Consider the following 24,074-nt stretch of genomic DNA (forward strand, 5'->3'; position numbering starts at 1 on the left):
CCATAGCCTTGCTCTGCAGCAGGCGTTCACTCCATCATTAGGTGCTGCCCATGAGCCCACGCAGGGCGAGGGGAGCCTGCCGGCCTACAGAGCAACTCAAGGAGACACAGTCCTCCATGGCCCACCAGGATGGAACTTGGTAGCTCTGTTCTCAGGACATAATAATAAGATGTTCTAATAGGAAGCTACCAGAAATTTGAAACTTAGTGTGACTCCCTTGACACTTTAATTACTTTCTGTCTCCTGGAGGGGAAGAAAAGGAATTTCTAGCTGTCATATTTTTTTTCTTGGTTAAAGGAATAATTCTACAAATTTTATGTGTCTTCTTTGGCTTCACAAGTATCTCTACTCTCAGCAGCTCAAAGTAACAATCTACTGGTTGATTTACATTTTTAAACCAAATGCCTGTGATATCAGGGGCCTGAAACTTGAATTTGGGTATATAGAGAAAGCATTCTAATTCCTGCCTCCAGGAAGCCTCACAGAAAGTATGTTTTCATATGCTTCATGATATTAAGCTCATGCCAGTTCCGTGAACTTCCAAAAGCATAATAAACTACCTCATCAGAAATCCCTGGATAACGGGAAATTTGGCAGATACTCATGAAACCTTTTAAGCGTTAAGAAAGAAAACGCGGACTCACAGAAGAGACCTTGGGACACCTTGTCTTGCATATTTTCCAGGATTCTGCGGAGGCTTCAGGCAAGGGAAGCTCAGCAGGAGAGTCAGATGACCTACAGTCGATCAAATCAACCCCAAAGTCCCCATTTCCCAGTTCTCACCATCCTACTCTGGCCCACTAAGTAATTTACCTTTCACATAACAGATCCGGCAAGGCTCTCATTTAAATTACTTTGTAATTTGCCAACCCACTGAATCAGGCTCCATTGCTCATTCTTGGCTATGTCAAACTTCTAGCTGTAATAAGAGGCTCTTTAAGGGCGGCCACAGAAGCTCCTTAGTCCTCTGACCATGTCTTGAGTAGTTGTAAATTCTGAATTAAGCCATATCATCCTTTAATTTCTCCAGTGCTTTTAAAAGAATTCAGCCCGCCTTCTATCCCTTTTATCTCAAATTCCTATAGTACTGACTTAATCCAGCAGCCACCTGGTCCACTAAAGAACTGCCTGTAAAATAGACTCTCCATTCCAGGAGACCAAGAGCATAATTTAAGTGATTTTTGTACTGCATGCCAGGTACCGCCAGTATCCCGTCTTCAAATGGTAACTAGATTTTCACCATCCTAAAACCCAACTGGGTCATATCAACAACTCTAGTTCCATCTTTGAGGTGTTCGTACATTTATTCAGAGTTCTGTGCAGAATGCTTCTAGGTATATTAAGCAAAAAAGACACTTAACATAGGGAATTAAATGATTACAAAGTCATCAGAAGGCCTAAGGGAGCATGCTCCGAGCTGAGCTTACAGGAGCGACTCCTAAAACACTGTGGAACTGACCTTCCAGGAGGGTTTCTATCTCTGCCCCAATCAGGACAAAAGAATACCACCACTGACTCTACTGCACTCAACCGCACCATGGTAGGTGTGATTCTAGGGCTCAGAAAGCCACCAACGTCGCTGTCTCTAAATACCTATGAAGCTGATGACCAGATATTGAAGTCCTGCTGGGAAAAAAAAAAAAAAAAAAAGTCATATGCTCATGATCTTGCCTGACAGCAGAAATAGCTGAAATGACAAGAAGATGGCTGCTGTTTCACTTATGCTTTCCAAATCCCAAGTGCGTGTTTACAGTCGTCTAAATCTAATTCATTGCCAAAAACTAGATGGTAGGGAGTCTGAGAGATGGTTTTTAGCTTTCCAGCTCACTAGAAAGAAGTGAGATGCATAGTGCCAAGTGATCATATTTACTGGTCAAGACAAAGAAAGAAAAAAAGTGACTCCTAAGTGTTTTGCCCGAGCAACCAGGGAGATGGTATTGACGTGTACTAAGATGTGGTTAGACTACAAGAGGAAAAGTTTTGGGGAGAAGTTCAAGAGTGCATTTTTATGCTGGTATGGAAAACAAATGAAGACTTGTAAGGGTCAAAAGTCAGGGTGGGGAGTGAGTGCAGTGTACATGAAGACAGATTACCCACTTCCTTCACCTCCGAATGGTAGGCAGTTAACTGGTTTCCCCCCCGCCCTGAATCTTAAGGAGAGGGCCGAAGAGAACCCCTGGAAATGTTTTCATTGTCTTCAAATAGAGGAGGCTAACATCTACCCCAACTGGAAGTCTGCTCCAGCACCAGGGGTGATGACCTGTTCCAGTGCTACCAGAGCAGGAAAAAGAAGTGGGAGAAGATGGTAGGGAGAAGATGGTAGGGTGGAATGACCAGGTGAAGGAAGGGCAAAGACCATGTGCCCAAAGCTACTAAGAGGTACAGAAGATGGATCCTCCCTGTTCTGCAAGCCCTGGATGAGACTAAGGACTACAGACTTCTGAAATACTGCTGCAGCCTGGGGCAGAAATGTGGCGGTAGCCACCACTGGAAGGTCAGGTTGAAGATGAAGCCCAATCTCATAGAGGATGATCAAAACAGGGAGAGATGCTCAGGATAGACTCTCTTACCAGAGAGCTCATCAGGAGTTTCGCCTGTCCCTACTGAGTCAATTTGTGGACTTTACCAGTCCACGACTGACCAAAAAGCTAGACCAGTTGTGATGACCAACAATAAGGGTATAGAGCCTGGACACCACCAACAAAAGGCTATCTTATGACCACTAAGCAAAAGGACAGCCAGTTTGGCTGGACTAGTTATATTAGTAAATCCTCTCATTCTTGCCCTCTTTCTTCCTCCCTCCCTCTCCCTATCTCCCCACCCCACCCCCTTTCCTTCCTTGTCTTTGTCCCAGCACCAGGAAATAAGCCCAGGAGGGAGAGAAGTAGTGTGAGAGGACAGTCCCCATATCTCCCCAACATTTCAAACTCAGCTTTACCTACTCTGTGCAAAGGACAAGAGCTCTGGGTAGAACATGAGACAGGTACAGCTAAGCCTTCACAGGCAAAACTATCTTAATAGTGATTGAAAAATTCTGGAATTAGACTGAAAGGTCAAGGTCCTAGGGAGAAAGGGTCTTTGGTAGCAGGTTTCAAAACATGAAATTATCCTTTACATTTTATATTTCACCTCTGAGTCTCTTTTCCTATCCGGTTCTAAAAGCAGCTTTATTAGAAATCCCTCAGATGGCTTTCTGCCCCTGGACGCCTCCAAGCATCGTTGAAGTCTCCCCTCCCACCATGGTCACGTCTAAGTCAGAGTCTCCCAAAGAGCCTGAACAGCTGCAGAAGCTCTTCATTGAAGGTTTGAGCTTTGAAACAGCTGATGGGGACCGCTTACGGACTATGCTAATGAGAGATCCAAACACCAAGCGCTCCGGAGGCTTTGGGTTCATCAGGTAGGCCACCCTGGAGGAGGTGGATGCAACCACGGATGTAAGGCCACAAAAGGCGGATGGGAGAGTTGTGGAATCAGAGAGGCCTGTCTCAAGAGAAGATTCTCAAAGCCCTGGTGCCTGCTTAACTGTAAAAGATTTTTGTTGGTGGCATTAAAGAAGACACTGAAGAACATCATCTATGAGATTATTTTGAACAATATGGGAAGATTGAAGTGATTGAGATCATGACTTGATGGAAGTGGTGGCAAAAAGAGAGGCTTTGCTTTTGTGACCTTTGATGACCCTGACCCTGTAGACAAGACTGTCATTCAAAAATCCCATGCTGTGAATGGTCACAACTGTGAAGGAAGGAAAGCCTTATCTAAGCTAGAGATGGCTAGTGCTTCGTCCAGCCTAAGAGGTCGAAGTGGTTCTGGAAACTCTGGTGGTGGTCGTGGAGGTGGTTTCGGTGGAGATGACAACTTTGGTCATGGGGGTAACTTCAGTGGTCGAGGTGGCTTCGGTGGCAGTCAAGGTGGTGGTGGATACAATGGCAGTGGGGATGGCTAGAAAGGATTTAGTGATGATGGAAGCCACTTGGGGGTGGGGAGGAAGCTATTATGATTTTGGCAATTACAACAATCAATCTTCAAATTTTGGACCCATGGAAGGAGGACATTCTGGAGACAGAGGCTCTGGCCCTGTTGGTGGTGGAGGCCAATACTTCACCAAACCACGAGGTCAAGGTGGCTACGGTTCCAGCAGCAGCAGTGGCCATGGCAGGGGCGGAAGGTTTTAATTACTGCCAGGAAACAAAGCTTAACAGGAGAGGAGAGGTGACAGGGAAGCTACAGGTTACAACAGATTTGTGATCCCAGCCAAGCAAGTGGTGGCAGGGCCCACCTGCTACAAACTGTGAAGACACAGTTTAGACAATTCTCATGTGTATGGGCAAAAAACTCGAGGACTGTATTTGTGAGTAATTGTATAACAGGTTATTTTAGCTTCCGTTCTGTGGAAAGTGTAAAGCAGCCCAACAAAGGGTTTTAATGTAGGGGTTTTTTTGCATCCACGCTGTTGATTGCTAAATGTAATAGTCTGATCACGACACTGAATGAATGTCTTTAAAAAAAAAAAAAAAAAAAGAAATCCCTCAGATGGAAAGTGATGGCTTTTTGTATCAAACAATCCAGTGATGTCTCTACTACACAGGTCACCTCATTAGCCTTCCCGAGAAAATACGGACTTAGGTTTATTGTCAAAGCTTTGGAGAATATGGACAAAAGCTATCCTGAATACTAATATATTGAGAAAAAGAAAATGTAAAGCCGGTTCAGGAAGACGATCAGGTCTTACAGCAAAAGTAGAGGAAGCATCACCCAAAAGAAACTGCTTATTTAGGAATAAGAATAAGTAATGTTTTTTGTTTTGTCTGTTCCCCGCCCCCCCCCTTTTTTTTTTAAATATACGGTGTTTCATTAGTTTTCAAGTGTACTTGTTTGTTTTTAAGATTTATTTATTTTAGAATGGGGAGAGAAGGGCAGAGAATCCTTAAGCAGCATCCATGCTGAGCACAGAACCTGACTCGGGGCTCGATCCCACAACCCTGAGATCATGAGCTGAGCTGCAACCAACAGTCAGATGCTTAACTCGGTGTGCCACCCAGGTGCCCTTGTGTGTTTTTTTAATTCAGCAGTTTGGTAGAATTGAAGATCTGCCTCCTTAATTTAACTAGCGCCAGCATAGCTGCCCTTTTTCTAGGTACTAAAATGTCTATAAAATTTCCTTAGCAATATGGGGTTTTGAAGAGTATTTTGATCAAATACAAAAAAAAACATTTTTTATTTTAAAAATGATCTTAACTAGGAAAATACAAACATCTATTTTTTGTTTGGGGCAACCAAGAAAAATCTATTTCATCCTTTTCCAAGTGAAAATGTATACATGTTGTAAGGATTTTGCCCTTTTGTAAAGAAACAATAAATGAATGGCTGAATGTTTAAAACAAATTAGAGATGATTAAATGTATTGCAAAGTGACCCATCAACAGTCTCTTATAGAATTCCAGTGTGATTAATTTTGCAAAAGTTTGGTTTATACAGAGATAGGTTTCAAGTATTACATAAAACAAAGTAAACTTATTAAATCTATGTCTATATTTCGGAACATTTTTCCTAGCAAATCATACGGTTGGTGTTGATCCAGTATTATCTGTGTTTAGGATTATAGTCACAGCTTTCAAAGTTCAAATAATAAAAATATGCATATTCCTATGTTAGGGTAGGAAAATTTTAAGATAATACTCACCCTATCTTACAGTATTATATTTGATCAAAAACATGAATGGAGAAATTTACATTCACTTAATGAATATAATTTAATAACTAATACTTCTTCTATTTAATGTTACCTTCCCAGTAACATACAGACCATGCTTTGCAGGCAGTAAATGTCTTTTGAATTGAACAAAAAATTCACATCTTTTTCAGTGTCACGTCACCAAATTCCATCCTTAAATTTTAAGTTCAGTATTTGTGTTTTGATTGATTGATTGCATTTTGTTTGTATGTATTGGTCTCTTTAATTTTATCTTTGCAACTCATTCTTTTTTAGATGCCTAAAGAGAAACTTATTGATTGAGCAGCATGCTGGCATGTTTCCACAATAGCGCGTTTCAGTGGTGGCGCAGCCCATAACCAGGTGGGCACAGAAGAAATGGGGACATGGAGCGCTGCTCACAGGGTCTTCCTGCCAGAGCATCCAGTAGAAACCACTAATAGAACCACATGTCATTAAATAATGCAAATTACTTTGGACCTCAAGAAGCAGTCAGGACAAAATATCTAGTCAGTTTTGATATTTCCTGCTCCTAGATCCTAAAGTAATATATTAAAGGGGGACGTAGGTGGAGGAGGAAAAGAAAATGACTTATTTGGAGTGTTTTGAAAACAAAAATCATGTCACTTCAACCAAATAATTACATCCTCGGAGATTTTCACTTACTTGTACAACACTTTTCATTATATCTCTCCATGTTTTATCCACAGCTGTAAATCGTCTTCCTTCCTCAGGCATTTGAGACATAATGTCTGGAGAACTGAAAATGGGCTCCAGATATAACCATGTGGCTTGGACTTTGAGCCATTCATCCAGAATTTCTTGAAGCAGCAGGAGCTTGCTCTCCCATTCTCTGAGAACAAAACACAGTGGTTCGACAGCAAATCAAGCAATGTTTCAGATGACAGAACTCAAAACGATGCTCTTTGACTGTCACAATCTTGTATGCAGTGCTCCTATTCCTATTTCCATTTCTTTACCTTCATTTAACAATAAATCACTAAATTTGTTCTTCAAAATCTGCTTTAAAATCATAGCACCAATATTTATGTTTATACAGATATACACGTTCAGATATACGCATCTACAAATGGGCAGGTTTCTGTATATGCCATAGCAACGAACCTTTCCGCAAATCAATTCCATGGCTAGAAGATACAAACTGAGAAATGAGATTTTGGAGACAGTAATGATGTCCTCAATGAAGGGCAATCTGAACTTCTTAGGAAAGGTAGTTACATCCAAGACTCACTTCCTTTAACATTCTTCTTAAAAAAAAAAAAAAAATTGGGCCCATAAAGGCTTTATTTCCAGAATACAATATTTCTGGGTTTTAAAGAAAATCTACATAAACTAAAATATGATAGTATGTTATTTATTAGAAGGAAGCACTTTTTATTTATTTTTATTTTCTTAAATATTTTATTTATTTATTCACGAGAGACAGAGAGAGAGAGAGGCAGAGACACAGGCAGAGGGAGAAGCAGGCTCCTTACAGGATGTGGAACTCGATCCTGGGACCCTGGGTCACCCCCTGAGCCAAAGGCAGACACTCAACCGCTGAGCCACCCAGTCTCAGAAAGCACTTTTTTCCAGGCATCCCAGCAAGCATTTTTTAAATCTACAACAGCAATCAGTTCATATCTAAATATGGAGAACACAGATAATGACAAGATTTCTTCAAGAATATATATAATTACTCTATTAACTAACAATTTTATAGGCACAATTTTAAGATCTCTGTACGTATTTGCTCCTTCCTCACCATATTTCTAAGGTCCAGTATATCTGGTTACCAATGGGGAGACTAAGGCGGATAAAGGTAAGTACCAGGTTTAGGTTCACCCAGCTAATGAATGATAGATCCAGATCTGACCCCAGAAAGCTGCAAGAGATAACACAGCCATCAAAAAGGATGATCAGTCAATGGCAACAGGTCTTAGAGGTGGGATAGCTTTACGTGTAGATTAATAGATGTTTTTCATCATTTATAATTAGTGATCTGTAATTTTAGACTATTAAAATCAAGTTCTGTCAATAGAAGTTCTCAAAGTCACCAGGCATTTTCAAATGTTTTTCTAAAATCTCTTTAACATTTATCAGATTTAACATCTCTTCTTTTCACAAGAAGAGATGAATGCCTCTGCCTTCCCTTCTTCCCGCTTTCTCCATCTAATCCTTGACGGAGACAGACAATTTCCCACTGGCTAATGATCTCATGTGCAGTCCTTAAAACTAGAATCTGGTTATACTGCTTCCAGAGTAGTTTAAAAAAAAATTTCCTCTTGATAAGCATATTGAAGCAAGCAAGGCTGAGCAACCTGAGTGCCCGGGCCCATGCAGGGCACACTCAAGTTTAGGATGACATCAATAGCAGGGGGTGCACACTGCCAAGCAGTTAGCTTTCCCTTGTCATATAAACTCACACTGAAGATGGTAGCCTGATTTGGATTTACACTCTTTTTAAGGTAAAATATAAACCGCTTAATACAAATTACAAACATTTTTAAAAAATAACAGGATAAGGATTTAATTTAATCATCTGTGTCCAGATGCCTGAAACTCCAGACTCGAGTCATAATATTCATACTTCTGTGCCTACCTAGGCATCCTTCAGGCATAGAAGTGAGAATCATAATAGACTTTCAAGGATCATCTACAACAATCTCATTAGTATATTTGGAAAATGACATTATCTTCAGTTTCATAGATAATATGTTGTATGAACTATGTGCAGAGATGTGAAATTATTTTTGAGTCAAATATATAAGATCAGATTGCAGGCAATAAAAATGAATATCTGGAGGCTGTTTGTCCACCACTTTCATTAGGACCATAGATGATAGCAAAGAAATGGACACTTTTCCAGATGCAAAGAAGGTTATCACTCTTTACGATCAACTATTTAAAATATTAAGTATGAAGTGCAGAATCAATTTCCAAAAAGAACTGTATATTATATACAAGTGACAATTTTGGTAAACATGGCATACACACGGTCCCATAAATATCACTTTACCTTATTTGTTTTTCGTAAGGTTTGATGAAGGGAGATCCTCGCATAGTTTGTGTTTTAATAATGTGATCATCCAACAGCATCTGAATTTCATCAACTGATGACAAAATAAATGTCCCACTTTCTCTATAAGGAAGAATGACAAATTCCATAGCATCCCACTCATTAGTCATCTTGTCCATGGCCTTTTCAAGAGAATGTTCTTTGCTTGCTGCTTCGCTAATACCCTCAAACCTATATAAGTACGGTTCCAAATCCATGTCTAAAAAAGAGAAGACAGTGGAGTCATCTGTTGGCTGCAGCGGGTAGCCGACAATGCTGGACATGGCCTCCCAGTGCCGGGGGCGCAAGCCAGGATTACAAATCACTTGAATGAGAGGAATGTGCTGCTTGAAATCCTCCACCTTTGCTCTGACTTTTTTTGTCATTGCCAATGCATTTGGAGAATCGTGGAAGGTCTTCTCCAGCTTATATAGTCCTCTCCAGTAATTTCCAACATCTGTTTCTACCTGGTCTGGGTTCACCTTATGATACGGCCCTTCAGTCCACGCTCGGTATTTGTTGCTAAATTCAACAGCAGTTTCATAGAGGCGAAGGTAAGGGTTCAAACTGTCTTGGATTTTTTTACGTTGAGGATATATTGATGGAAGCCAACCAAATGCCTCTTCTTCAGCATTAAATTGCTCAATCTGGAACGACGGGTATAAGATATGTTATTCTGCAAGTGAATGATATTCAAACTTAATTTTTAAAAAATATTTTTATCAAAAATAGTGAAAGGGAATCAAGGGGAAAGGAGAAAAAAATGAGTGGGAAATATCAGAAAGGGAGACAGAACATGAGAGACTCCTAACTCTGGGAAACGAACTAGGGGTGGTAGAAAAGGAGGTGGGCGGGGGGTGGGGGTCACTGGGGTGATGGGCACTGCGGGGGGTCACTTGATGGGATGAGCACTGGGTGTTATTCTGTATGTTGGCAAATTGAACACCAACAAAAAAATAAATTAAAAATTAAAAAATAAAGATCAAAAAAAATTTTTTTATCAAATGTGACCCCTCCCCCAGGCCCTCAGTAAGCCCCAAAGTTTTACTGAAATTAGGCCACAATCGAGAAATACTGAACGGCAATCTATGTTTCCTATTTATTTTTGTTACATTTTCCAGAGAACAGTATCTGGTTACGTCAGTTAAAATAGTAATGATATGTATAAAGACATCTTTGTCCATCCAGATATATTAAGCTTATGGCATCAGTAATTAACAAGAACTTAAGTACTTTTAATACACACAGCATTGTATCAGGTACTGTGGAAAACAGAAAAAAGTATTATATTGCAAAACACCAACACTAAGGAGGTGGTATTTCAGCTAAGGAGATAAGACATGCATATGTAGAAAGTTAAATTGCAATTGCTCAACAATAATATAGGCAATAAAGGGGATGTCTCAGAGTAGTAACTCTAATACACACGCATCGTGTATACAAAAAATGCTACCACTCAGAGGCAAGATACCATGGTGAATAGATGCTTATGTAGAGAAGTTGCAACCAGAGCTGGATCTTGAAGATGTACGGGATAAAAAGAAGCAAAGAAGGGGAGCCTGGGTGACTCAGTCAAGCACTGACTTCAGATCAGGTCATGATCTCAGGGTCCTGGGATCAAGCCCAGCCTCGGGCTTCCTGCTTCTGGGCTCCCTGCCCAGAGGGGAGTCTGCTTCTCCCTCTACCCCTTCCCACTGCTCATGCTCACTTTCTCTCTTTCTCAAATAAATAAAATCTTAAAAAAAAAAGAAAAAGAAAAAGAAGAGGCAAAGAACTCATTAATTTCCTCTTTAGTAGTAGAAGTATATGAGGAGGTAGGTGACTTAGAGGAGAAATCTATAGAATTGAAAAGTGTGTTAGGCATATAAATCATGCAGATTACCCAAAATTTCAGTAGCCACATAATTTTAAAGCCTACAGCTTCTCTTTTCTTAACATGTGTTCACATATTTGTGACTATTATAAACTATTTAATTACCTGAACTGATAAGATACTAACATCTTTCAATGTAAGAAAAATGAGAAAGCGTCATAATATGGTCTGTTTTCATATTTCCCCTTTTTATTTAAAAAATGCAATTAAAAATCTCAAACATCTTATTTGGCAAAAGGTATGGCTTTTCCACTTCCAGCTTCTTCTAAAGAGAAAGCCAAGTTCTGACATACCAATATTGGGAACAAACTGGCTCGGTGGGAGAAGGTAATGGGCCTAATTTAAAAACCCAGCCACCAAATCTAGAGAGGCTTCTATGAAGATGGGCAAACTAATGAGTAAGCAAGTGCTAGCAAATGATGTAAATGATTAAATGATGCAAAATAAAAAATAAGCAGGTGGAAATATCACTAGATCTTTCAAATAAAAGATGAATGGCCCTGATAGAACTACCAGAAGAAAACAGCAATGCTGCTTCTCCTTAGTATGTGTATAAGATCTATTTTTGCCACTTACTTCTTATTAAAAAAAAATTTTAATTCCTGTATAGTTAACATACTATATTAGTTTTAGGTGTATGATATTTGTGCCACTTATTCTGGAAAGGTAGCTAAACTTTCATTTGAATCTATTTATAAAAGGTGAATATACAATACGAACCCAATGCTTTCTTTTGAACTAATTCATCCTCTTAAAAATTTTATTTTTTTTCCTCTTAAAAATTTTAAAAACTATACCTTGTCTGCTGCTAAGTCCAACTTTGCATTCAGAGTTTGAGCCTTTTTCAGGTATCGCTGTACATCCTGAAGGTCTCCAAAGGAGTAAAATTCTTCTGACTGCTTAGCATAACTCTCCAATTCCTCCACAAACCGTTCACACCGTAACTAGTACAAACAATATTTGTTGTTACAATATTTTATTTGTTTTTGTTACAATATTTTAAAGATAAAACCCCTAGGCATCGTGAAAAGTTTAAATATTTGTAAGGATTATCAGAATTATTATTCTGTTTTGTCACTGGCAAGATATAAAGAGGAGACTCATTTGGAAGATGATGAGGATCTAAAATATGCAGGATTTTTTAAGAGGTGGGATTTAAAATTAATGAATTAAGATTCCTATAATTCCGAAATTAGATAAAGTTAAATTTGTCCTACCAATGTAAGAAAGTCTAACCAATAAAATAAGAATGGGCTAAACAATGGTATTATTCTTTAGTATGCTAAAGAATGTGTGCTAACAAATGATTTATAAGATTTTTTAAAAATTCATAATAATCAAGTATGGGGCTAAAAGAAAGCTCCAGTTTTTTAAAGGCTATATAGTGAGATCTGTGGCATTTTTACAAATAACTAAAAAAAAAAAAAAAAAAAAAAAAAAAACAGACTTTGTGTTCTGATATTCAATATCTTATCAATTTTCAATTGCTAAAACAAAACACTCCAAGGTCATTTTTCTTGTCCTATTGGCTCTCTTCACAGGAAATGTGCAAGGCGAATAAATCTGGATTTTAAAATCTAAAAAACTCCAGCCTTCTAATATAAAACAGGCGTGTGGGTTTTTTTTTTTTTTTAATGAAAAAAGCTCATTACAAAATTATCATTGGTAAGGCACTCCAAATTAAATGGCTCTAAAAAAAAATCAGCTCTTAATAAAATATTCAAAAGTCAAATCTGGGTTATTCAAAATTAGATTTTATATTTTATGGATTATCTAGGCTGATTTCTGTCTTCTTTAGTTCATGGAAATTTTATTGCTCTGGCCCAGTGGGGGAAGAAAAATGAGAGGACAAAATTCATCAATAGTAGTTTGGAGAATAGTGTTTACTTATAGCAAAGCACAGATAACTCCGAGCCACCTAACAGTTTTCGAAGAATCCTTCATGACTTCCATGTCTAACATTTACTATTCATGATGTTTTCTACAGGTTTAAAAAAATTCTGGAAAAAAAAAATTCTGAAATGGCCTAATGCTCAACAGAAATACAGACTACAGTTTAAAATAAAGGTTTTTGGTTAAGCCTATGAATTATTCTCCCAACAACATGTTCTACCAATGAATTGTGTTTGCTGTAATGTGATAGGAAGAGGTTGGGCTTGCTATCAAAGGACGTCTCTTGGCTGACCCGGCATAAGTCTCTTCACTTTGGAAACCTCAGCTCCTTCCTCTGTAATGTGAAACTGAAACCATGAAATCATTTATTCGGACAATAGCTATGGAGGGGCTCACACTATTCCTGCGTGTCAGGCACCACACTAGCCCATGGGTATAAATGGAGAAGAGGAATAAAGGAAACAGGTTTGCCATCAAAGCACTGACCGTCTACTGGCGAGATGCCCTTGACAATGAGAACATAGTGATCAGGTTAATTAATCCAGTGGAGACGTGTTCAAAATGTAGGGGAGGTGAGGAGAAGCAGAACTCAGGTCTGATGAGAAGAATTCTGAGAAAGTCAACTGAGTCCACGAGAGAGACAAGCACGTGTGCAGGCCAGGGGTGCGCTTGCCAGCAAATGGACAGAACGTATAAGAGAGGAGAGGTGGAAGGAGGGCAGGGATCTAAAAGTTGCTCAGGGTTGTTGTAAAGTCCAGAACAAGAAAAGGAGGAGATAGAAGATGAAGCTGAACAAGCAGATGAGGGGGAAAAAAAATCACAAACCATCTTATATGTTGGACACCAGAAAAGATGAGAGTTACTGAATGTTAGAGTGAGGACTCTGGGCACAATCCCTAGGTGAGTTCGCCCAGAGAGCTTTGAGGTCAACCAATAAAAATAACTCAAAAGAGTAGTATAAACTGTATAAAATAAACACTATTTTTAGTAATGGTCATTTGTAGTTAATGTATTAGAATTTTTCACCGTTGAAAAGTCAAGCAATGAAGCTGCATGGTCCAGTATGGCTACCATCTTCCACCAAGACTGATGGCATAAGAAAGCTTAAATACCTGACCTGTGAAACAGAGGAGCTGTTGTAAGAAGTCGAAACTTAAACATTTCCAGACAACGAAAATAACTTAAAATATCTATGATGCCAACCTTAAGGCCTTCTTGATATTGTTCCGTTTTCTCTTTAATGATTTTCCTGTGCTCATCAAAAATTTCGTCCATTCTTCCAAACCACTGGAACACATTATTATTTAACCTGATGTCTCCTGGAGAGAAGTTTGTACACTCAATGAGGAAGGCGAGGCAGTTTTTAGAATCCACCAATCTCTGGCCCAGTTCAACCATCTCAGTTGTCTCTACTTTCTGAATATAAGCCTGCGGGAAGACAAAGATTGCAAATGGCATTTCAAGGGACAGCTCAAGTCAAAACATAGGCTGTGGAGACACTTGGCATAAAGATGCATGAATTTGTACAGACTTGTTAGAAGTGAAGGCTCTTGGTTCAACATAGGAGACTGCCAACACAGCTCACTTGTCATCAGTCCCACGCACCTCTACACAACAGCAGCGGGGAAAAATAGAAAATACTGAACACATTAGGAGCCCCAGGAAACCAGAGAAGAATGCAATGGATTTCTGGGAGAAACGAGGCAGGGTGATATCATCTATTCTTTGACAGCAGCACTTTGGGACACCTGCTAGTGCCTGACACTGTGCCAGGGGCTGGCAATTCAGTGCGACAACCAACCGACCAGAGCTTTGCCCCCATAGGCTTTCTGGTCTAGTTGGGGGCGGGGGGAGGGGGCGGGGACAAGCATTAGTCTCATCACCTCCGTAACAAATGTTAAATTGCAAACATGCAAAAAAAAAAAAATTGCAAACATGCAGCAGACACCAGGACTACAACACTCTCCTTAACTATGAAAACTAAAACATAGCTAGCTATAGGCAAAATTTAACAAGAAATGTGCTACATCTGTATGAGGAAAACTATAATGCTTTATTGAGGGACATTTTAAAAGTTCTGGATAAAAGTATAAATATATGATAAGATGTAATATTCTCAAGATGTAAGTTTGCCTCCAATAAGTCTATAAAACCAGTGCAATTTCTATCAAAATTGCCACGGCATTTTAAAAAACAGAATTCATCATAATTCTGAAAGTCTCTGAAATGGTAAATACTTAAGAGTAGTAAAGATAATCATGAAAAAAATGATAGACACTAGCCAAATATGAACACATAATATAGACTTATTTATTTTTATAAGATGGTATTTATTTTCTCATGAGAGACACAGAGAAAGAGAGAGAGGCAGAGACACAGGCAGAGGGAGAAGCAGGTTCCATGCAGGGAGCCCGACACGGGACTCGATCCCAGGACCTGAGCCAAAGGCAGACACTCAACCCCTGAGCGCCCCCCCCCCACCAGGTACCCCTAGATGTAGTAATTTAAGTAGTTCTTGTTCTGTCCCAGGAATAGAGAAGGGAGAAGAGAGGTCAGAACTATATCTGTGTACTTGTGGGAATTCAGCATTGAAAAGATGCACTTAAAATCAAGAGCGGAAAAAATAATAATAATAAAATAAAATCAAGAGCGAAATGACGGATGACTTAATAAATCATATTAATTAGTTACTGATCTTGGGGAAAAAGCTAAGATTCCTTGTTACCTGGGAGAGATACAAAGAAGATATTACTGTTCAGTGAATACAGTAACTTGCCGCAGGGTAATGATTTTGTTTTTGTAAACACAAATCTGTGAGGGGTAGTGGTGAATGCACAGGTGTGTGCACGCGTATGTGTGTGCATGAGCACACGCGTACATGCACGTGTACATATGCACAAATAGCTCTCTCAAGGCTCTTTTTTTAATTTTTAATTTTTTTCAAAGCTCTTTTGATACATGTTAATTCACATATCTTAATATAAATGTTGAAGGAAATCTGCTTCCCTATTGAAAAATGAGAAGACTGGCAATGACATGTAACTACCTATATGTTCACCTTCCCTATTGTATACCCTACCCTCCCTGTCCAGGAAGTAAATGTTGCTTTTTTTTTAATGCTTTTAAAAGTCTATTTAATCTTCATTTCTCTGGTTTTCTCTCTTCATCTCTCTCTCTCTAGTGTTATTTATGCTTAACACTGTAAACATGTTTGGAAAGAGAATTCACATTAAACTTAAAAAAAATCATTACTCAAAAGAGAGAATTTATGGAAAAAGATAGACTCCTGCTTTTTACCTTGTACAATTCCATATTGCTTAAAATTTTACTTTTGTGATTAAAGGAGCAACATTGTCTAAAAGTCTGTCATTAATATATCATTCTAGGAAGGCTACATTTTATGTTCCAAATCCAAACAAGTAAGATGGGAACCATGGTGGTTTCCGCAAGTAACAAAATGTCTAACTGAAAATATATTTTTGTAATTTGGTTAATTAGATTTCTGTATAGTCAAACAACAGGATTTTTATTTCCCAATTTCGGTATTGAATACAGAAGTTATTTTGCCCTTGTGCAACTAAACTTCTCTAAGATACAGAAATATTAAATAACAGTTAATGAATCCTATTTGCTAATTCTGTTGTTATGAACAACAGAAATTCACATTAAATAACTCCAAATTTGTAAATATTTCCAGTGATGGCTAGGAGGGTAAATAAACAATATTGATATTCATTTTTCCAAAGGAATACAGTTATGGAATTCCAGTTATTTTATAATCATCCATGATCAAAGCATCACTTGACATCCTATGAAAACTGATATAAAATATAAAAATCTTCTAAAAGAGATTATGTACAGATGTGTGTATCAAATACACACACATATACACACACATACAAATTCACATGCTAACAACCCTAATCCAAGTACAAAAACTTTAAAGAAAATAGAATTCTTTTAGTTAAAGGCTGATATGTAGAAGTTGGTTCTAATAACTTTAAAAAAGTTTTCTTTAAATGAGTAATTTAAAGAATGTGCATAAGCATTTGAACTTCTTTTGTAACTTCTTGCCTATACAAAGTTTTGAATGATTTTACATGTTTTGCGGAGTTGGCTTAAATATTTTAAAATCTAAGAGGAAAACATTTCATTTTAGGTCTTGAGAATGCTGGCTGGAAAAAGAAAGTGTCGTAAAAGCCTGTTGTTATGAGAATGAAGAAGGAATAAAATAAAATGGTGATTAGCTAGTTGTTTTACCCACCATTAGGCGGACTTCAAGTACAGAAGAAACATGAAAAATGATTGAAGTGAGACTTACCTGTTATTTTAATACCATAAATCCTAGGCTCAAAACATTTTGGCAAACTACCACAGAAAATTTTAACATGTCATAAAAACAGCCTATAGGAAACAAATTATTAAAGATTAAATATTTGATTAAAAAAGTTAAGGATGACCTCCTAGCTCAGGTTACCCAAGACAGTCCTGGTTAATGCCTTTGAACATGGCAAGAAGTACTAATGATGTTCTCAGAATATTGGTAGATGGTTATGCTAACAGCTCTTCCAGTATCCATGTTTCACCTCCTCCTATCCATACCTGTGGTGTCTTCTCATTCTCTGGCCATGGGACTTGTTTTGGCCAATGAGATGTTGACCACTGTGATGCACAGAGACACTTGAAAAGCATCTGTACAACTGGGCTTGCTTTTGCGTTTCTACCATGCCAGGAGAACATGCCCAGTGAGGCTGCTGGAGTTTAAGAGACGAGTGAAGTCGAGTCAAAATGCCAAAAATCGCACACTAGTCAACCCAGCTGAGAGCTAGCGAGACCCAACTGAGTGAGTGATCCAACTGTGACCAGAACCGGCCGGGAACACCCAGCCTGAATCACCAAACTGCAGATTCATGAGCTAAGAATGATAAAATATTATTTTAAGGCTCTTTAAACTTTTGGAGTGATTTGTTATTATATTATCATGTTGATAATTAACTAATAACAGCTGGGGAGACAATTAACTTAAACACATAGGACTTCTAAGAGTTTATAAATAATACCTTCATTTCCATTAGTTCCGCTGTATTTGGAGGAGTGCTAAGAGCTTTTTCAGCTATCTTCTCAAATTCATCACATAATCTGAAACACCAGACAAAATCAGTCTTACATAATTAAACTTTATACCTAAATACATTCCTGTGTACTATTTAAATGTGCCGCCATGTGAAAAATAAAGATGATCTTACCTACGTGACGTCTAAAGAATTAAAAAGCCAATTTGTGTCCATGCTCATTCATTCAATATACATTTAATGATCATTTATTACATTCCCAACCATGATGTTAAGTGAGAGAGAAATGGAGAAAATATAATAACGACTCTCAAGAAGTTCCTAATCCTATATAAAAGCCAGGGCCATAAACAATCACTTCCAACCTACAATTTTAGGGGCTCTATTAGAGATTTAGTTGAGATAGCACCCAAAAAGTGGTACTGGTTTGTAGGTCTATTTCCCCCTTAAGAGTGTAACTTCCTTCAGCAATTATATTCATATTTGGAGTATAAGCACTTACTGTTGTGCCTAATATAAGCTTCCTTTCGGCTTTCATGCATCCTGAATATTTTTTTGAATGATCTATGTTTTCCTGTAATACCATAACCATTACAAAATTTCTGATTATGTGGGGGGATTTTCCATGTAACCGATGCCAGAAAAAGAGGTTCCCAGAGCAACAGTAACACCAGTTGTTCTAAGACAAGTTCTACTTCTTGTCTAAATAGATGGGTATCCTGCTTTCTACCTTTCCACGAGTTTACTTAACATGAGCCAGTTTTCCTAAAAATCTCCAGGTTGGTCAACAAATAAGTTTTTAGTTAAGATAACATGTTGTCACGGCCTTAAAGAGTAATTACACTGAGTGAAGTTCCAAACTTGAGGGTCGGTTAGGACTGAGGACAATTATTGGGAAAATCCGCTTTGTGTACTGGATTATACAAACTTAAAATCTTAGTGATCTTAGAAAACGCTCATCTGATTTGTGCAAACAAAACTGCAAGCACATTTTAATACCGCCTTATTTCAGGCAGTTGGGTAGGCACAGTTGTGGTGAAAACCTAATAATAATCATAGCATAACGAAGCCAAGTAGGAGGGTCACTGATGACACCATTCTAATCCATAACTTTATTTGAAGGACAACTGATTCTATCTAACATCCCCCTGAAAAAAAAAAATAGTATCACATAAATACCTTGTATTTACTTCCTGGTGATCTCTGAACATTTTAGCTATAAGTTTTCCACAAATAATTTCTGCTCGCTTCACCAAAGCTCTGATTAATTCCTCACAGTGCATCTCAAACATTCCTAAACGAACAGTCTGCAATGTTAAGTATTAAAAGTTTAATAAACATGAAAATAAAAGATTCCCACAATTTTGCCTTTCTCACAAGGTGTGTGTGATCTAACAAGATTCAGATTTTCTGTTGTTTTTTTTTTAATATGATTCAGGCAGGATTTTCTAAACACTCATATTCTGCAGCTATCTTCTGGGTAAATCTTCAAGAGTTTGTTATCTTGGAAGCCAATTCTATTTCAGGACAACAACGGATATAAGAACTTTGGAGAATTGAGTTATTGCTAAATAGACAGTGGGGGATTTAAATGTTACATATTCTCTGTACAAAACAGTAATGTGTGTTCAAGGTGGAAATTTTGGAAATTATAAAAAAGGACAAATGAAAATCTTAAATTACCAGCCTCTTGCTGAACAGAAGTAATCACATTTTGGTGTAATTACTGTATTTTCCAAAGGATTTTTAAACACTAAAGCAAAAGAAAAAATTAAGTTCTTGGAATTTTTGAGGGATCAAATTATATAAAGTAGCTAAAAGTTAGGCTTGAAGTACTAGACTTTCAGTCCTATGAGGACAAGAACCCTGTTTTGTCTCCTTCCACTTATCCAGGGCTTACTACCCCAACACTTGGCCCGTGGAGAGGCAAGAAATACTTTCCCTGTTGATAGTAACGGTCTGAGTCTTTCACTGTATGGTCCAAGAACACATCCTAATAAAACTGGGAAAAAAAGATCATTAGTTACAAAGAACAGTTGTACAAAAACAGATCATTTACCTTTCTAGATGTGTACTGTATCTCCTCTATTAGTTTTTGGTACTTGCGAATTTCTTGAATTATTCTCTCATAAGTATGATTTTCTTCGAGGAAAGCATCGACTTCTTGCTCAGCTTTTCTGGTGATCAGAAAGTTATACTTGTCATAGAGTCTGAGGTGTTTGGTAGGTTCCTCACTCTCTCTTATTACCACTTCCTTCACCTTGTCTTTGTGGGCTTCGATGATTTCATTCAGAATTACTGGTTTCAAGGTTGCTGGCTTAGACTTACTTTCCTAAACAAAGGAGAAAAATAACATTCATTTCCAAAAATAAAGGTAGTCGTATCCTTTATCTTTGTAAAAATGCCGATCTTACCATATATAGAGGTTTTTAAATTTTATTCATTTTTATTTTTTTATTGGAGTTCGATTTGCCAGCAAATAGCATAACACCCAGTGCTCAACCCATCAAGTGCCCCCCTCAATGCCCGTAACCCAGTCACCCCAACCCCCCGCCCGCCTCCCTTTCCACCACCCTTTGTTCATTTCCCAGCGTTAAGTGTGAGAGAAAAGGTTGTTTTTTTTTTTTTTACTCACAAGACCTTTTTGATTTTATAACCTCTATAGAAAGATATTCAGTTTAATCATAGCAGTGTATTGAATATCTGAGTCTCATATAACTTTTTTTGTTTTCCTTCAAGGCTACCTAGTTTTGTTTTTCTGTAGGGATCAAAGAACTGCCACTTGAAAATATAGACAAAATAAAAGAATATGAAAACACCCAAAATCCACATTTTCTTTGTGCAATTGTATATGCTTTATAAGGTAGTCCTTGCATTGCATTTTGTTTTTAAAAAGTCAACCAGCTCAGTGTCATATCATCATATTCTTTGATCACAGTACTTTTTCACCTTGAGGAGTAATCTGTCTTAGAACAAAGAAAGACTGTTAAGTCACTCATTTGTTGACCTTTGATCTTTGATTCTGTGAACAGCGACTAGAGTAGACTAAAATTCCTAGTTACAAAATGTGCATTCTGCTACCACCATTAGAATAATGGATCAGACAACAATTTTAAATAAGCAAACACATCTCAACAGCTTGTCTCCTCTTCTCAAATAAAAGGGCGAGTACAGGGGATCCCTGGGTGGCTCAGCGGTTTGGCGCCTGCCTTTGGCCCAGGGCATGATCCTGGAGTCCCAGGATCGAGTCCCATGTTGGGCTCCCTGCATGGAGCCTGCTTCTCACTCTGCCTGTGTCTCTGCTTCTCTCTCTCTATGTCTCTCATAAATAAATAAATCTTTAAAAAAAATCTTTAAAAAAAAGGGCAAGTACATGTGTCTACATGGTTGATTATCTTGAATCAAGTTACACTTAAAAATGTAGATGCTCTACCCCCCCCATTCAGAAGGGATTTTTCACTGTGACAAACAAAAATTATGATCCGTAGTGGATATTCTACAGCATTTACTAGATAATATCAAAAGATTCCTTAGAGAAAAAAAAAAGATTCCTTAGAGATCTGGGTAGTTTATTCAGGTCTCCAGGGTGCATTTGCCTAAGATGCTCATATTGCTTAGAACTAGATGCTTCTTGAGAACTTTAGTGAATCCCACCACCACCACTCAGCCCTGAGCTCCGTAGGTGCTTGGTGCCATCTATTCCAGAAAACAAAACAAAACACAACAACTTTGGGATAAAGCAATCTATATTATGTACTGTATGCAATGTAATTATTGGATCAAATGCAAAGGTCATTAATATTCATTATGCAATGTTTCTTAAACATATTAACAGCCTGTCTGATGTCCATAGCCTATAGGTCTCTCTTTCTAAACATAACTGGATACCAGTACATCAGAACTATATTAGCATGTATACTTGTGATATGAATTCTAATCAGTTTCTATCAGGAGTTAAGGGGAATATTTTGTATGAGACAGTGCCAAGTGTTCCAAGGTCTATCAAAAGAGATCATAAGATAGATGGTGATATGCCTGCACTCACAGCATCTTAGCCCCTTGCACTTACCTATCATGGGGAAAAAAAAAGTGGATTTTAATTTCACTTTCTGTTTCTATCAAAGACTGTGATAAGAACAGCTCTACGAAATACGCTTCTGCAGTTGCTGTCAAAGGTCATCGAAATCACGTTCAATCATCTTACTCGAAGTGTCTTCTATATCACTTGTTTCCAAACCTAACTGATAACTAGCAAAATATCCCTAGATGATTCTGGCAACCTGTCTCTGAGAACCAACTACCACCGTGAATCCGCATCTCTAGGAGCAAGAGGTGGTGGTGGTGGATTTGTATTTTTAAAATCTCACCAGGTGATGCTGACCCATAGGGTTTCAGAACTATTACCCTGTGTAGAAGGCCCCGTGTAAGATCTCTTTCTCTCAGAATCTCACAGCAGGAAGAATACCTGAGCAGTCTAAATTAACTGTTTAATTCCAAGTAAAACTTGTCTTATTCCTTAGAAACCAGGAGACTCAGAGCCATATTTTATAACCATTAAATCAAAGCAACTGTATTCATTCAAATGACGGTAATCCTTTCCTCTACTTTGAGCACACCCTGTGATTCTCACTAACGTGTTATATTTGTCTGTTGGGTAAGCTCCTTCAGATCATTCCTGAAAAAAAAAAAAAAAAAGGCAGGGTATCCCTGGAGAAAGATGCAATAGAACTAATAGAACAAATAGAACTGAAGTTAAACGGAGGACAAAGTAAACTGTATTTCTCGAGAGACTTCTGTCTGTGGCAACATGAGGAACAGATAACCTGAAAATAGCTATCTAGTTCAAAACCTGTAAGTGTGCTGGGGGGATAAAATGCCAAACACAACTTGTATAATACACAGTAAGGAAGCAAAATAATAGAGCAAGTCTAGGGACCAACGTGAGAGAACATAAACTGAGAGGTAATCCTGTGCCCAAGTGAGCAGCTGCCCAGAGACTGCTGATCCCTGGTGGCCTAAGTTTTGCTCAATGAGTCTCTAGCAAGACGGGCCTCTGTGCAGGGGTGCGTGGGGATGGGGTGGGGATGATGGTCAGGAAACAAAGCCTCACCCTGAGGAAGGAGGAGTCATAATTTCTGCACCCCACAGAAAGCCAAGAACACGGGAAGGGGACACACAATTTCAGAATGCTGACGGGCGAGGGAACCTCTGAATGAGGGAGGAAAGGCAAGGAAAATATCCTGTTTTGACCTTGTCTTTCAGTGCAGAAGAAAAAACATGGTCACCTGAAGAATTTGTGACCTGCAGCGTGTTCTCATGCAGATTTGGGTAAACTAGTACATTGCCAGTGTGGCCTACAAAATCCGCTGCGAGAATTTCATTTAAAAATAGTCCTTCAGGGAGAAGAGCAAGAGGGCGGAAGAGCAGGGTCGCCAAATCACCTGTCTCCACCAAACTACCTAGAAAACCTTCAAATTATCCTGAAAATCTATGAATTCGGCCTGAGATTTAAAGAGAGACCAGCTGGAATGCTACAGTGAGAAGAGTTCGCGCATCTATCAAGGTAGGAAGACGGGGAAAAAGAAATAAAGGAACAAAGGCCTCCAAGGGGGAGGGGCCCGTGAGGAGCCGGGCTGAGGCCGGGGCGAGTGTCCCCAGGACAGGAGAGCCCCGTCCCGGAGGAGCAGGAGCTGCACCGACCTTCCCGGGGGAAAGGGGCTCGCGGGGAGGTGGAGCAGGACCCAGGAGGGCGGGGATGCCCTCGGGCTCCCGGGGACGGTAACAGACACCTGCGCCCCGGGAGATGCGCCGAGCTCCCTAAGGGCTGCAGCGCTCGCGGCGGGACCCGGCGGGACCCGGAGCAGCTGAAGGGGCTCGGGCGGCGGCTCCGCGGAGGGGGCTGCGCGGCCCGGGAGCAGCTCGGAGGGGCTCGGGCAGAGGAAGAGGCTCCGTGCGGAGGGGGCTGCGCGGTTCCAGGAGCAGCTCGGGGGGCTCGGGCGGCGGCTCCGCGGAGGGGGCTGCGGGGCGGGAGCGCGAATCCACCAGCGCAGGCCCCGGAGCACAGGGCGCCCGGACACAGCCCAGGATCCCGCCTCCCCCGGGACAGGCAGAGGCCGGGAGGGCCCAGGACAGCGAGGACGCTCCTGCCCCAGCTGAGCAGATCAGCGGCCCCGCCCGGAGCCTCCAGGCCCTGCAGACGGAGTTCCTGCCGGAGCTGAATCCAGGTTTCCAGAGCTGCCCCGCCACTGGGGCTGTTCCTCCCGCGGCCTCACGGGGTAAACAACCCCCACCGAGCCCTGCACCAGGCAGGGGCACAGCAGCTCCCCCAAGTGCTCACACCTGAAAATCAGCACAACAGGCCCCTCCCCCAGAACACCAGCTAGACGGACAACTTCCAGGAGAAGCCAAGGGACTTAAAGTACACAGAATCAGAAGATACTCCCCGGTGGTTCTTTTTTTTTGTTT

General features: G+C 39.6%; 1 protein-coding gene and 1 long non-coding RNA gene across 2 annotated transcripts in view; one reads left to right on the forward strand and one right to left on the reverse strand.

Annotated features, from left to right (window-relative positions):
• LOC112656669 (uncharacterized) overlaps nucleotides 1–6,732 on the forward strand; it is a 136,437-nt gene extending 129,705 nt beyond the window's left edge. The window contains exons 6-7 of the long non-coding RNA XR_007409028.1: nucleotides 5,990–6,076; nucleotides 6,424–6,732. This is a non-coding gene — a long non-coding RNA (uncharacterized LOC112656669). The remainder of the gene's footprint in view (nucleotides 1–5,989; nucleotides 6,077–6,423) is intronic.
• DNAH7 (dynein axonemal heavy chain 7) overlaps nucleotides 1–24,074 on the reverse strand; it is a 241,874-nt gene that overhangs the window by 166,499 nt on the left and 51,301 nt on the right. The window contains 7 exon segments of the mRNA XM_025442048.3: nucleotides 6,380–6,566; nucleotides 8,733–9,418; nucleotides 11,442–11,588; nucleotides 13,741–13,965; nucleotides 17,598–17,676; nucleotides 18,789–18,916; nucleotides 19,669–19,941. Of these exon segments, the coding sequence (XP_025297833.3) occupies nucleotides 6,380–6,566; nucleotides 8,733–9,418; nucleotides 11,442–11,588; nucleotides 13,741–13,965; nucleotides 17,598–17,676; nucleotides 18,789–18,916; nucleotides 19,669–19,941 (1,725 nt within the window).

The sequence above is a fragment of the Canis lupus genome, chromosome 37 (assembly GCF_003254725.2).
Source record: "Canis lupus dingo isolate Sandy chromosome 37, ASM325472v2, whole genome shotgun sequence".
Classification (NCBI taxonomy): domain Eukaryota; kingdom Metazoa; phylum Chordata; class Mammalia; order Carnivora; family Canidae; genus Canis; species Canis lupus.